The sequence below is a fragment of the Typopeltis vanoorti genome, chromosome 8 (genome assembly GCF_054136105.1).
Source record: "Typopeltis vanoorti isolate ZY-2024b chromosome 8, IOZ_Tvanoo_1.0, whole genome shotgun sequence".
NCBI lineage: Eukaryota > Metazoa > Arthropoda > Arachnida > Uropygi > Thelyphonidae > Typopeltis > Typopeltis vanoorti.
Window position 1 is genome coordinate 109,105,703 of NC_143556.1, and position 14,012 is coordinate 109,119,714.

Sequence of the window (14,012 nt, forward strand, 5' to 3'; positions counted from 1 at the left end):
TTTTTCTATATCCATAAATTAAGTATGTTTTTTCTTCCAGAACTTGTATGTGTTAATAAGATTTTAAATGCAAGTGTTTTATAAGAGAAGCCACTATTTACCCTTTTCTTTCTCCAATGTTTCTGCAGGTATTTACTCTAGCGGACAGAGCAAACCTCATCTTCGATTCTTTTATGCTTGCACGAGCCGGCCATATTTCATATGAAATTCCTCTAGGAATTTCTCGTTATCTTGTACGTGAAAATCATTTCGCGCCCTGGAGAACTTTTGACCGATTTATGAATGATATTGGAAGTTTACTGGAGCAACATGATCATGAAACTTACAAGAGTCTACAGGTACGTAATGATAATGCATATTCCTTTGGGATTATTCTTATCTGGATTTGAAAAGTGTTAGACAGCCATCATTTATTTTGATAATTATTTAATTTTACATGTAAGTAATTATATTATGCTAAGTTGGTAAACAAATCTGAAACAAATCACATGCATCGGATCACCCCGCAATAAAGAGTTCCACAGGGAACTTTTCTTTTTCTCCTGTTCTGTTCCACATTTATATTCATGATATTAATCAACTACCTCATATTTAATATCTTCTAATGCGCAGATGACACAATTATAATATCTATTCACACCTGTAAACATTGCTCAAGAAAACATGCAAGAATCAATCTGGTCATCATATGGCTCACCATAAACTCTATTCACTTAACCTCTGATAATCAAAATTAATATTAGATATTCATAAACACAGTGAACCAGCCAGGTAATAATTTCATAGCTATCCGATATTTGTCCCTCTGCAAAATAAAATAATCACCTCCATTCATATCGAAACAACACACTACCTTGGAATTTACTTTGATGCATATATGAACTGAAATAGCCGCATAAATCAGCTATAAAACAAATTACGAATAATCACAAGCAAGCTCTACAGATTAAAGGAGAAAAACTACGGCATTCATAAAAGCACGAAATATACAAGGTATTATATGAATATATATTGTGATACACTATAACAACATATGCATTCTGTAGAGATTATAAAATAAATATATTAGTATTACTCTAGTATCAAGTGGTAAAGCTGAGCTCTTTGAGAGCAAGGCAATGGTGCCAACTTTATTTCCATCGCAACAGCGCATGAAATGCTAACATCCAAATTCCTTTGTTATCACACAATTACGCTAAAATTTCTTTAATGCTAACTACAGAATAACCAGAGCCGAGTATTGTATAAATGGCATCATACAAGTAAATGTTTTACTATTACAACAATCATTATGTAAAACCTACCCGAAGATCTTATTGTAAATCTGTGTAGTAAGTAGGGAAAAATGACATTACAATTTTATCTCAATTTCAATTTACATATCTACAATAACTCAATGAAGATGCATATAATCTATGACGTGTATGCTTGTATGTAAATACATTATGTAAATTGTATGTATGAATAATCAATTTGAATTAACTGAGTGAAAAAAAAATCAGTAATACTGAAAGGAAGTGATTTGAAGTATGAAAACTATTATTTTAATTTTCAAACACATAAAAAGTAGACGTTACTGCATATTTCTTTATTTCTAGATATTTGTGGATAGAATTACAACAGCAGCTCTCATGGATGATACACAAGCCAACCCAAATTCCTATGTGATGAGGTATGATAAAAATATCTCTTCTTTTAAGGTCACTATTTATAACTTTTAGCCACATATCTAAGGGAAACAGTTTTATGTCTTCTGACAGTTCTGTAGCAATTACTAGAGGAGAAGATAAATAAAGTTACATACAAATAATATGAATACAAATGTTTCATATTATTCTAAAAATAATAAAAACGAGTTTCGTGTTAGATAATGTGAAGTACACTAAAACTTGTCATTGGCCAGGGGGAAATTTAAATATTTATTGTTGCATGATTGGTAATTGCGTAAGCATTAGGGTGGAAAATTATCATAATCTGGTGCAATTATTTTCTAACCCAGGGGTCGACAACTCTTTCAGACTTACGGGCCACATTCAACTTTTATTTTTAATAATCGAGCCGCAAACGTAGCACGAACAACGGATTCATTATGAATACTTTGCATCTTAAATATGTTTTGCTGACCAATAAAAGAAGCTTGTAATTTATTAATTTGATTTTTTCAAGCTTCACAGTTGCAATCCTTTGGCTTTCGTGTTGATTCTCGTACTGACGTGTGATATTATATATATTATATTCTTTCATAATATCAACACTTATGTTTTCATAACAGCATCATTAAACCTTCTTCCTCCATCTGTAATTTTACATTTTCTTGAACATATTTTTGAAATTATTTTTAGCAACTATATATCTGAAAATAATAGTTGATGTTATTGAACTGTATTAAAAGACGGATCAGGAAACGCGACTGCAAAAGTGCGACAAAATCTCGGTTTTCGTCGGCTGAAGTCGCATTTGTTATCCCCACTCATGATGACTCACATAGTTGACTCGCGCCAAGTTGCACGACGATATCACGAAGTATAGGTATAAAATTATTTTTAATTTATTATTCATATTATAAAATGTATTATTTAAATAATTCAACATACAGGCTACATGCCATGTAAGTATGGTCAACCTTTTATGGGTCACCAAAAATGCACGTTTGGGCCGCCGATTGCCGACCTCTGGTCTAACCCTTTAATTAGAATTCTATGATTCCTCCTTATGGCTTTGGAGCAAATAGAAATTATTAATGCATTCACTCAGTTTCATTTGATTTCCCTGTCTACCCCTGGTCTAACCCTTTAATTAGAATTCTATGATTCCTCCTTATGGTTCTGGAGCAAATAGAAATTATTAATGCATTCACTCAGTTTCATTTGATTTCCCTGTCTACCCCTGGTCTAACCCTTTAATTAGAATTCTATGATTCCTCCTTATGGTTCTGGAGCAAATAGAAATTATTAATGCATTCACTCAGTTTCATTTGATTTCCGTATCTACCCCTGGTCTAACCCTTTAATTAGAATTCTATGATTCATCCTTATGGCTCTGGAGCAATAGAAATTATTAATGCATTCACTCAGTTTCATTTGATTTCCCTGTCTACCCCTGGTCTAACCCTTTAATTAGAATTCTATGATTCCTCCTTATGGCTCTGGAGCAAATAGAAATTATTAATGCATTCACTTAGTTTCATTTGATTTCCCATAGTCTCTCTGGAACATTACAATCGAAGAAGTGTTTTTTGCTTCTGAAGGGAAGTTTCTGTTTAATTGCTTTGTTAAAACACATAATTATGACCGCCTATGTAATATCATGCTTCATCCACCATTTTCACCGATCCATAGTATACGCCATGATTTATTGATTCCAGTAGATGTGTAACAACATATGTTGGATTTGTAGCCAATTTTTGGGAGACATTACACAGGTCCGAACGGAGAAAAGTGCAGTGTCTGCTAAGTGTCACAGCACATTCCAGAACATTACACAAGATTTTGATTGGATTAAGATCCTCTACATTTGCTGGCAGTTCAAGATTGGTGTTACTTCTTTGTTTCTCCAGCCAATTAGCTATGGCACGAATCCAGTGATATACCAGATTTTCAATCTGTAAGACCTCCTCTCTCTCCACATGAGACGGCTTGCAACATGGCAGAATACAGATGGTCTTTTACTAGTAGCTTCTGATTATCCCCACTAGTCATATGTTGCTCAATACGCAACACCGATACAAATTCCGAACAGCACAACATACTCCATATCATTATTACCTCCTCTAGCATGAACGATGGAGATTTTTAAGAGATTCCATCTACTGGTGTTTGTACCGTACTATAGGAAGTAAATTTCATGTGATTATAAATCAATGAAATATTTCAGAAGGGATTCATGATATAATATTCGTATACTTTATCGACATCATATTGCTCAAATTGTTATAACGATCTCATGGTTTTTTACTGATTGAAAACAACAGCCTAAATTGTAGCATCATCATAATTTACGCTAACGCGTAGACCCACACTTCACCGTTTAAGCATCGAAACCGAAAATCCCACCGAATAGATTGGTCGATCTTTATTCCTGGAGATGTCCTATGTCTGGAGATGCTTGTGTTCACGGGACCGGTTTTCCTGTTCTGAGGCACGAAAAACCCGAGTTTCCGGATTAAAAACCCTCTACCTCCGTATGAGACCGGCTAACTCACCTTTAGTGGAAAGAGACCAGATAAAGGTTCCTCACGTCTCGGACGGGAATCGAACCCAGGTCTTTCCGACCAAAGGGCTTCGTCTGTACCGACGGATCTACGAAGGCTCTAAATTTCACCAATTAAAGAAATTGAGAAAATAAAACCACCTTCGTGGTTGTAATGCCAATCAGCAAGAGATGTAAATTGCATAATGATTGTAAAGCCATAACTGGCTGGAAGTTCTTCAAAGAGAAGACGATCTTAAATACCAATTCGCCTTACCAAAAAAGAAAAGAAAGAAACGTAAATGTGTACGAGAACATCATCTGATAATGTTTTCAACTGTCAACTTCATCTGTGAAACACAGTCACTCAATTAGTTTTGATTTAATAATGCTTAATAAAACACATTCCATCTTTTCCGTTTTCAATATTTTTAATTTAACAAATCAAAAAGGATCAGAAAGAATATGCGTTATATTATACAGGAAATGTTAACATTAGTTCGTACTATGTTTACAATGCGACAAAGTGGGAAAGAGTCTATCGCTTGAAAGAGGCCACTGCGTTAGCAAATACCGATATCATCTTTCTTTCGTATAAGCAAAGCTGTGGACATAACAAACTTAGGCAACTTTGAACGTGCCAGATAGTTCTTGTAAGATATGTTTGTACAAACCTTCCACCTGCTGGTTCACACTCAACATTATGTCTAGGAATGTGTATTAATAATGGTCTAGTATTAATCAGAAAAAATCCAGACATTAGCAATACTTTTATCCGAGACATCTTTATTTAAGAGGTCGAATCATGCACTCTAAAAACTGGACTGCAATCTGGCAAATGTCGGAAAATACAACAATGGTGTGCAGATGAAACCTTTTCTTTAAATGGATCCGATATATGAATGCAACATGTTGGATCCATTTAGGGAAGAGATGTAGCAGAAGACAGCCTTACCATAATCATTTCCGGGAGCTTAAAAAAAGTAGGTGTTCAATAGGCACTATAAGTGCGAGAGTCCAAAATAAGTGAAAAAAAATCTTGATACTAGCAATTCCAGTTCAGGGTGTTTCATACTGTCGGAAGGGTGATGATATTCATGATGACAACACCATGTATCAATGAACCCATCGATAGTTGGAAACTCTGTACACTGATGGAGGCAGAGTGATATGGTTAGGGGGGGGATATTTTCTTAGCAAAAGTTAAGTCTCCTGATACTGGCGGAGCGATGTGTGATTATCACAACTTCTAAAATCTTGTTCCAGACCAAATGTCTTTTAATACTTGCAATTTGTATCTGTCTGGTAACGCTTATTTCGAACGGGATAAATCTTCAAACAGTGAGGCACCTACCGTCGGGGAATGATTTGAAGAGCATGCAGGTAAGTTTACCGTATGCTATTGGCTTTCTCGGTCACTAGATCTCACTTCTTGGAGAGCATATGTTGAATCTAGTGGATCGAGCTGTTCGCAACAGGGAATCGCTGCAAGAATCTGTCTTACTTGTTGGATGTGACTGAATGGGCTATCGTACGTATTGACTTTTGGTACCTTATAAATTCAATGGTGCGAAAAGTTGAAACTGTTTCTTTATTATTATTTTATTTCAGATGTAGGAAAGAGCATTTCTCTGATTGCTTCTTCTAATACTTTATTTAGCATTTATGTATGTACATACTTCTTTTGAAAATATCTGTTTGAAATATTCAACATAATTGGAAAGAATGATTGCAATTAATTATATAGTGATATAACATTTACGGTCTAATTTGAAACAAGCAAAAATAACTAAATACTCGGTTACTTTTGCTTGCTTCACTATGTACAAATCATAATAAAGCTGAAATCTTTTGTCAAAATGTACAAGTTATAAAAATTGCAAATGAATTAATTCGCGATCTTCAATCTATGATTTTTCTGTGTAACACCAATTAGTAATGACATGTTTATCATCGAAGATTCTCCAATTCATTGTAAGCCTATTCCAAAATATTTTTGCTATCTAGAATTGTCTAAAGTCAAAAACTTGAACGTTTTAAATTTGTTTAACAGATGTACTAAAATAAAAACTTCTTATATAGAAGCGCTTGTTTTTGCAATTAAATTTATCCCATTTCATGTAAATGCACTTGCGGCATGCTTCACTACTGAAAGCCGCAGCTATCGAACGATAATGTAGAATGCTTAGCTTCTAAATGATATACCGCAGCATGTTCTACTTAAGTCATCAGAATTACAAATGAGTGTGATAAGTAATAAATAATAAGAAAGAGAATCATCCTTTTATTTTTGCTTTCAGTAGAATCATAATCGTGATTTTCAGTCAGTTTCATAATATATACGGAGAAAAATAATATCTGATACTTTCATAAACGATAAATTTGCCTTCTAACCGTATATGTCATAACTATATTTCGAATAGCTATTTTGAGTAAGGATGTAGCTAATTTATGTTCCTGATTTTAAAATAGGCGTCTAAAATATATCGTATTCCGACTTGCTTGCCAGAGTGGAAATAAAGATTGCCTTGCAGTAGCTACAGAAAGTCTTCTAAAATGGAAAACAGGAAAAGAGTAAGCATAATGCTGTTTTTTTATTTAATCATTCTAGTCATTCATAAAATTACTGCTTCTGAGTATTATTTTAATGTTTACTTTATTTTAGGATAAAGTGTAATTGATCTTCTAACTGTATCAAGGTATTTAATGGGAAAAGTTAGTGTTTTGTCCAAAAAAAAAAAAAACCCGAAGGTAGTTGAAATTTAAAAAAGTAAGTTCTCTAAGTTAACAACATACTAAAACGATCTTCGTTTCATAATTTTAAAGATCAGTTTATTTTGTATAATCTTATCCTATTTTAGGCATCACTGCTAATTTCCCCTGTTAACTAACGTTCTCCTCACAACAGATCGAAAAGAAATAACTTACTATTTTCTTGAAAGACACACGTTCAACCCTATCTAGAAGTCAACATTTCTAACGGCTTTTCAGCTGAAGATGACTTAGCTGTTTTGATATAGAGAATGCATTGCTCCCGCCCTGGAGTTTTACTTTTTATAAACTGAAAAAGTGCTGCTTCATTTATCTCATCCGTATAACTAAGAAAAATAAATTGGTTGTTTAAATCGGGACCAAAACACTAACATTGATCATTAAGTTACCTAAAATTCTTAATACCACTCTAAATATTTAAACTTTGACTGCCTTTATAAAATGCGGCAGAAGTGTTATGTCATTCAATGTTTCTGGAGCTCAAAGTCATTTTGCATTCTTATAATTCACTCGGTTTTGTTAAAGTTTCTGCATTACACATTGTATTTATTTCCTGCGTAAGAAAAAAAATAAGTACTCTTAAACTTATTTATTAACCTATTTAAGGCTTGATACTTTTATATTTCTTATTTCTCAGCTGCAAATTAAACTTTGCATGTACTTGATCCCTAAAAAAGCTGTGCAAAACAAACAGTTGCAAAAATATTCTTTTTTTCAAATACGCTATTCAGTTTAATTTCTTTAGCGTTTCTATATTTTAGAATTTTTTTTCGATTTGCTAATATCGGAAAACATTCATAAATAAAAAAAAATCACAATCATGTTGCATCCTTTTACAGATATCTTAGAAGCAAATTTAGAGTTTTAATTATGTTTTTTATTTATTACAGGATTGATCCTAATTTACGTCCAATATATTACGATTACGGTATGAAAAATATGAATTCTGAAAGTATGTGGAATTACATGTGGAGCCGTTATCTGAATGAGACCTCCGCTCAAGAGCGATTACGACTGCTAAATGCTTTAACTTACATTCAAAACGCTTCGATACTAGAGAGGTTAGTGTTCGCAATCCTTAATCTTTATATCTTAAAGACTACGTGCTACATTTCTCCGATCTCTAAGGTAATATAAAAAAAAAAGTATATATATATATATATATATATATAGTGATTTGTAATAAATTATTAATTATAAATTATTGTTCTTCAAGAAACACGATTTTTTTTATGATTGCGATAAATTTTAGATTCTTCCTTTGATATTTCTCTCATGTATGTCAATAACTGATTTTTTTTTTCAAATTATAAAAGCTCTTTTAAAAATGATTAAAAGTATCCATATTTCTTGCAAAAAAAAAATTGTCATCTTTAGCATGAAATACCTTGATGTTGAACTGATTAAGCAAACCTCCGTTCGATTTTATTTTTTTATTATTATTTACTATTTTACTTGCACCCTTTAATATCGTTATTACCACTACAATGCTTATACTTCTCTCTTGGGTACATGCAATTCAAAAGGTTTATTATTATTATTGTTATTATATACAATAATGCCATTAATTATTGTTCTTCAAGCAATACGATTTTTTTTTCATTCATTGCGATACATTTTGAAAACTTTCTTTAAAATTTGTCATGATTATTTGTCAATTATTAAATTAAATTAAATTAAACTTAAAGCCTTAATTTGACAGAATACAAATAAATTAAAATAATCAAAATATACGTTATCTTCATTCATCACAAAACCATTAAGGAAACCCTCGTTTAACGCGATTTCGATATGTGCGATAACCAGTTAGCGCGAATGAGTGAAATTATACTATTTCCTGCTTTAAGCGAGATGAATCAGTTAACGCGATTTATTTACGTTATGAGAAATTTTTTTATCGCCAATCTGCAGCGAGCGGAAAAGCTGAAGTCATTAATAAGAGACATGAAAGTGGCGCTAGTAATGCAATGATCGTGCGAGACCTAGGATACAAAGAAGTCTACAGTTTAGACTATATTAAATAACAGCAAAGAATACAAAGAACAAGAAAAAGTTGCCATTGCTTCTTTAAACATGCAGATCACCCGAAATAGAAGCCATTTAATGATCGAGATGGAGCGTCTTCACTCTGGATTGAGGATTGTAACCAAAAAAAAAAAAAATAATACCTCTTAGTACAGGAAATATTCAGGCAAAAGCTCTCAATATTTTTACCTCATTGAAAGTGACCAAATTTCAAGAGGAATGTGAAAGCTTTACTGCGAGTTTAGGATGGTTTGACCGTTTTAAAATAGAGCTACACTGCATAACGTAAGAATAACTGGGGAATCTGCTGCTGCTGATAAAGATTCTTTGGCCAAGTTTCCTGAAGAAATGCAAAAGATAATTCAGGAGGGCTGTTATGACGATCGGGAAATATTCAACGTCGACGAAACTGGTCTCTTTTGGAAGCGTATGCCAACAAAAACCTTCCTAGCTAAAACTGAAGCATCTCAAGCAGGATACAAAGTATCTGAAGATCGTCTTACGCTTTTATTAGGAGGCAATGCAGAAGGCGACTTTAAACTCAAGCCTATGTTAGTTTTTCTTGCGCAAAATCCAAGATTTAACATTATTGAAGAAATCAGCACGATTGGAAAAGAACTTGGATTTAATGAATTGGGTAATGAAGATGTAAGAAATTTGCTCGATTCCCATTCAGAACAATTAAGCGAGAATGATCTCTTTCAACTAGAAAAACAGCGTGCATATGAAGAAGAAGAAGAAGATAAGGAGTGCGAAGGAGAAGAGAATATTACGACTAAAAAGCTAACTGCAAAAGAACTTGAGCTAGTTTTCAATCACATTGAACATGCTAAGAAAATTTTGTTTGATGCTGATCCTGATATGGAACGAAGCTTAGAAGTACACCAAAATCTTGATAAAGCTATCACAAATTGCATGACAAGATGAAAAAGTCGAGCACGATTCAAACATCTTTACTTTTTTTTTTGTAAAAAAAGTAACTCAATCAAATGTTTAGACATTAAATAAAAATTCAAGGAATTGATTTTTATTAACTTTGATGAATTTATCCTCTAATTATAGTTTATACTTTTTTTTTCAAATTTACACTAACTGATGGATGAATTATAATTATTCCTATCGTTTTTGTATTTGCTTAACGCAATTTCGCTTAGCGTACATTAATTGATGGATTAATTAATCGCGTTAAGCGAGGTTTTCCTGTATTTATTAAACAAAGTGTTTCATTTGTTTTCGATAATATAAAAAATATTATTTATGTTAATCATTTATGTTGATTCACTTTAAATTGAGTGGTGCTTATTTTCCTTCATGTGAAATACCTTTGCATGTAAACATTTGCCTGTGATTTTGTTTTTTATTTTTATAATTCAATACGTTATGTTATTTGGACAGTTATTAGTATGTTATTACTTTATTAGAAAATGAAGGAATTGTTCGTTCTTCCTCATCTTCCCATAAAATGTATCCCTGATGCGAATTGTCTTCTACATTTCTGCGTACACAGCACAACTGTTATTATCGTTGCTCATTACATAACTTCAGATATCGTAAGCTATTCAATTGTCACTTATACCAATGAGTCTATGCAACAATAATTTAAAAGGAATGATTTATTTCCATATAATTCTGATTTTTAGATCTTTGATCTATACCAGTATCAATCATTTATATTTAGATGACTGATATACTAGTATAGCTCTGACATATTAATCTTTCCATTTTATTCAAATTGTAGTTGAGAATTTAAATAAGAATTATCGTAAACGTTTTATGCAAAATATAGACCGTGACACTTCACGGCACTTCAGAACCTTAATAGATAGAGTAGTAGTCTCACATCTGGACACGTAAAGTGTCTACCACTAGACTGCGAGATTACAGCGTATCCATGAAATTTACTACGTGATCATCCAGAGCTACTTGTCACTTATTCAATTGTTCAAGCTAATGAACTTGGACTTTTAGTACATAAGACGTTTTAGTTGAGGGCTCATATAGCAAAGATTGTGAACACAACTCAGAGGATAATTACATTGAAGAAACGAACATTGAGTTATAAGAAAAGTAAGTTATCTTGCCTCTCTACAATGCTATTACACAACCTCATCTGGACTACTGTGCGCAGATTTTGGTTTATGTTTTCCTAAGTGATGCAGACACAAAGAAGAAGGCGCAAAGTGTTAACGATGATATAAAAAGTCCGTTAGTCTGTACAACAAAATTTCTGGATTATATAATTCTAAGCCTAAACCACAGCAATAATATGCTATTATAAGAGAGACAATCGTTATTGGATGGAGTTGTTATAATTATGTGCGTAATTATAAAAGCGCGAGCGCTGTTCCCGCAGTGTTAAATTATATGCTGACTCAGCATCGTATTCAGTGATTTCATGTAGTAAGTTCCAATCGTAATATTTTGATATACAGAGAGTAATCTGCTGCGTTTTGATTACCGATTAAAGTTTGATATATATACTAGGGGTTCCCCCTTCTGGTGCCTACGGCGCCCAACTCCCCGAGTGTTGGGCTGGTAAGCCGGTAAGCTGGTAAGACAAAAAACATGACATAAAAACGTTTCAAATTTCGACTTATCTTTTTATATACCGGTATATAGTAGATACCAAGCGGGATCTGAGATTGTACAATACCAGGCAACCCACAGCAAAGCTAGAGACAATCCCAAACATTTCGCCGCCTTCCAAAAATCAGTTGTCTTGTGGATCGTATCAGATATTAAGCTGATAGGAACAGATACTACACTTCTTATCTCAGCCAAACGACGGAGAAGTGAAAATTTATCACTTCGCTAGTCGTCCTCCCTAATATATCCCAGATGCATGGCATATAACTTTATTTTACTGCAGTAAACTTATGTTTATTTTTGTTTATTTTTCTCAAAATCAGATTCCTGAACTATGCTAAAGATGAAAATCTAGTTAGAAGGCAGGACTACTTTTCCGTTCTCAGAGCCATTGCTAAAAATCCCAAAGGTTTATCGCTAGTGTGGAACTTCATTAGAAATAACTGGACGTACTTAGTTAAAAGGTATTTGTCAATGGTTTTAATAAACAGTAAAGGTGATTTATTTATTTTCCTTTTTATTAACTTTTTAATAATTAGAGGAAAAATAATCCTGAAATAGTGAAAAGTTCGGTATTTTTTAACAATCCACACGTTCATTATCCACAATATCTGTCAGTGCCAAAAGTCAATATGTAGGAATATTAACTATAAATCATTACATAAACGATGTAAAGGAAGAAATCTCAAATAAAAGAATAATTGCCTATTAGAAATCTCGATATTGAACTGGATTACTGTTTCTAAGTTCTTTTAATTATCTTATTCTATGCTTTCAAAATATCCAGTAAATCACTTGAATTATATTCCTTGCTTAACGTTGTGTTAACTACCTATTTTTAATTTAGTATATTCTGCGGAATTTCCACATTTTTCAATAAACTTTTAAATCATTGCTAATATTTACAAAAACGTGTCGGCCCGTTTTACTTATTACCGCAGTACTATTGGCGATATGAACATTCAGTATTATTGCCACCCATCTCCCTTTAACAATCTTTAATTTTTAGTACTTTTATCTTCAACGATGCGAATCTGACATTATTTTTTCTCTAGCTTGAAATAGAATTTGATTCGCGTGTGCTGTTCCTTGAAGTCCACCAAATTTTGATTGGGTGTAAATCCCAAAGATAACAAATGTTTCACTTCATACCTCGGCGTTTTCAATAACGCAACTACAACTCTGAAATGAGAGTGATGAACCAAGTGATAGGCTCCTTCTCTATCTATAGACAGCGACTTGCACTAACTGGCACCAATTATAGCGAAGTCATCTGATCGAGAATTCTTTAATCGTAACTCTTTTGGTAATATGTCGAATGTCTTACTAAAACCAAAATGTGAGATGGCAGAATTTCAGCAAAAGATTCCTTGTTATCATTAAAACATAATGCCAAAATAATTATACATGAACTTATAAATAATATCTCGTGAAATTCATGAACTATATCTTTTATTTTACAGGTTTACCTTGAATGACTTTTCGTTAGCATCCACAATGACGTCAGTATGTAGCCATTTTGCTACAGAAGAAAGATTACATGAGGTAAATATAATTGTATGTACATGGTATGTATCAATGGAGTAATTTAATTTTTCTAAGCCAGTTATAAGGGGTTGCTTCCCTTTTTATTGTAGTGTGCTTTAGTTTTTCAAATGAATGAAATCTTGGAGCGAGCGCATAATTTATCTGCTCTTTGATGAAAAATCGTTCTAGTCATTTACCTTAATACTTGGATCATGTATATTTTGCAACATCTTATTTGAAGTTCTTTGCAGAAATGTTTTTAGAACCCAGCATTATCACTTAACATTCTAAAAATAATGAATACGTTTAATATTGTAAAAAATAATGAAAATAATTCTTTTAAATTGAAGGTATTTAATTTTAATTACTGATTTTCCAATGTAAGCCACCCAAGATTAATGTGATTAATGCTTACATCATGTTGTCCCTCAAGAATTACATCCATACAATGTTATCGCAGATAAATTTCTGTAGTTTATTCAGCGGTGCTGGACAAATGTTTTTAAAAGAATTAATGAAGACCATCAGTACTCTAAGGAGCTGATCAGTATATGCCTCAACCTGTGCTACGAAAATGGCGTCACTAAATTACTTAACTGACATGTTTTGAAGAAATTGTTGCGCAGGTGTTATCTTAGTATCCTGCAAATTGGGGTTGCAAAAATAAATCTCCGATTAATCTGATGAAGTTATGCAATGAAGAATGATGCCCGGGATACCATAGGGTGGAAAACGTCACCTTCTCTGCTATATTGTGATTTCACAAGTGATATTAGTAAAAGTGATATTAACTTTTAACAAAAACTCTTCTTGTGGTATACAGCTGTTTGAGAGTAGGTGGTTACGGGTAGAAAGGAATCTATCGATGTGTTTCTTGAATAATTGAAGGTTTTAGGGAATATGAAGTGAGAATA

General features: G+C 32.8%; 1 protein-coding gene and 1 pseudogene across 2 annotated transcripts in view; one reads left to right on the forward strand and one right to left on the reverse strand.

Moving 5' to 3' along the window:
- The window catches only part of LOC150104274 (uncharacterized), a 224,188-nt gene that overhangs the window by 141,915 nt on the left and 68,261 nt on the right, over positions 1 to 14,012 (forward strand). For both annotated transcript variants that reach the window (XR_016548687.1, XM_090396879.1), the window contains exons 31-36: positions 129 to 338; positions 1,599 to 1,672; positions 6,661 to 6,762; positions 7,851 to 8,021; positions 11,895 to 12,035; positions 13,035 to 13,116. Coding sequence is in view for 1 of the 2 variants with exons in the window: in XM_090396879.1 (XP_090253005.1) it covers positions 129 to 338; positions 1,599 to 1,672; positions 6,661 to 6,762; positions 7,851 to 8,021; positions 11,895 to 12,035; positions 13,035 to 13,116 (780 nt within the window). In the remaining variant the exon portion in view is untranslated. The remainder of the gene's footprint in view (positions 1 to 128; positions 339 to 1,598; positions 1,673 to 6,660; positions 6,763 to 7,850; positions 8,022 to 11,894; positions 12,036 to 13,034; positions 13,117 to 14,012) is intronic.
- LOC150104275 (U2 spliceosomal RNA) lies at positions 11,606 to 11,782 on the reverse strand (annotated as a pseudogene).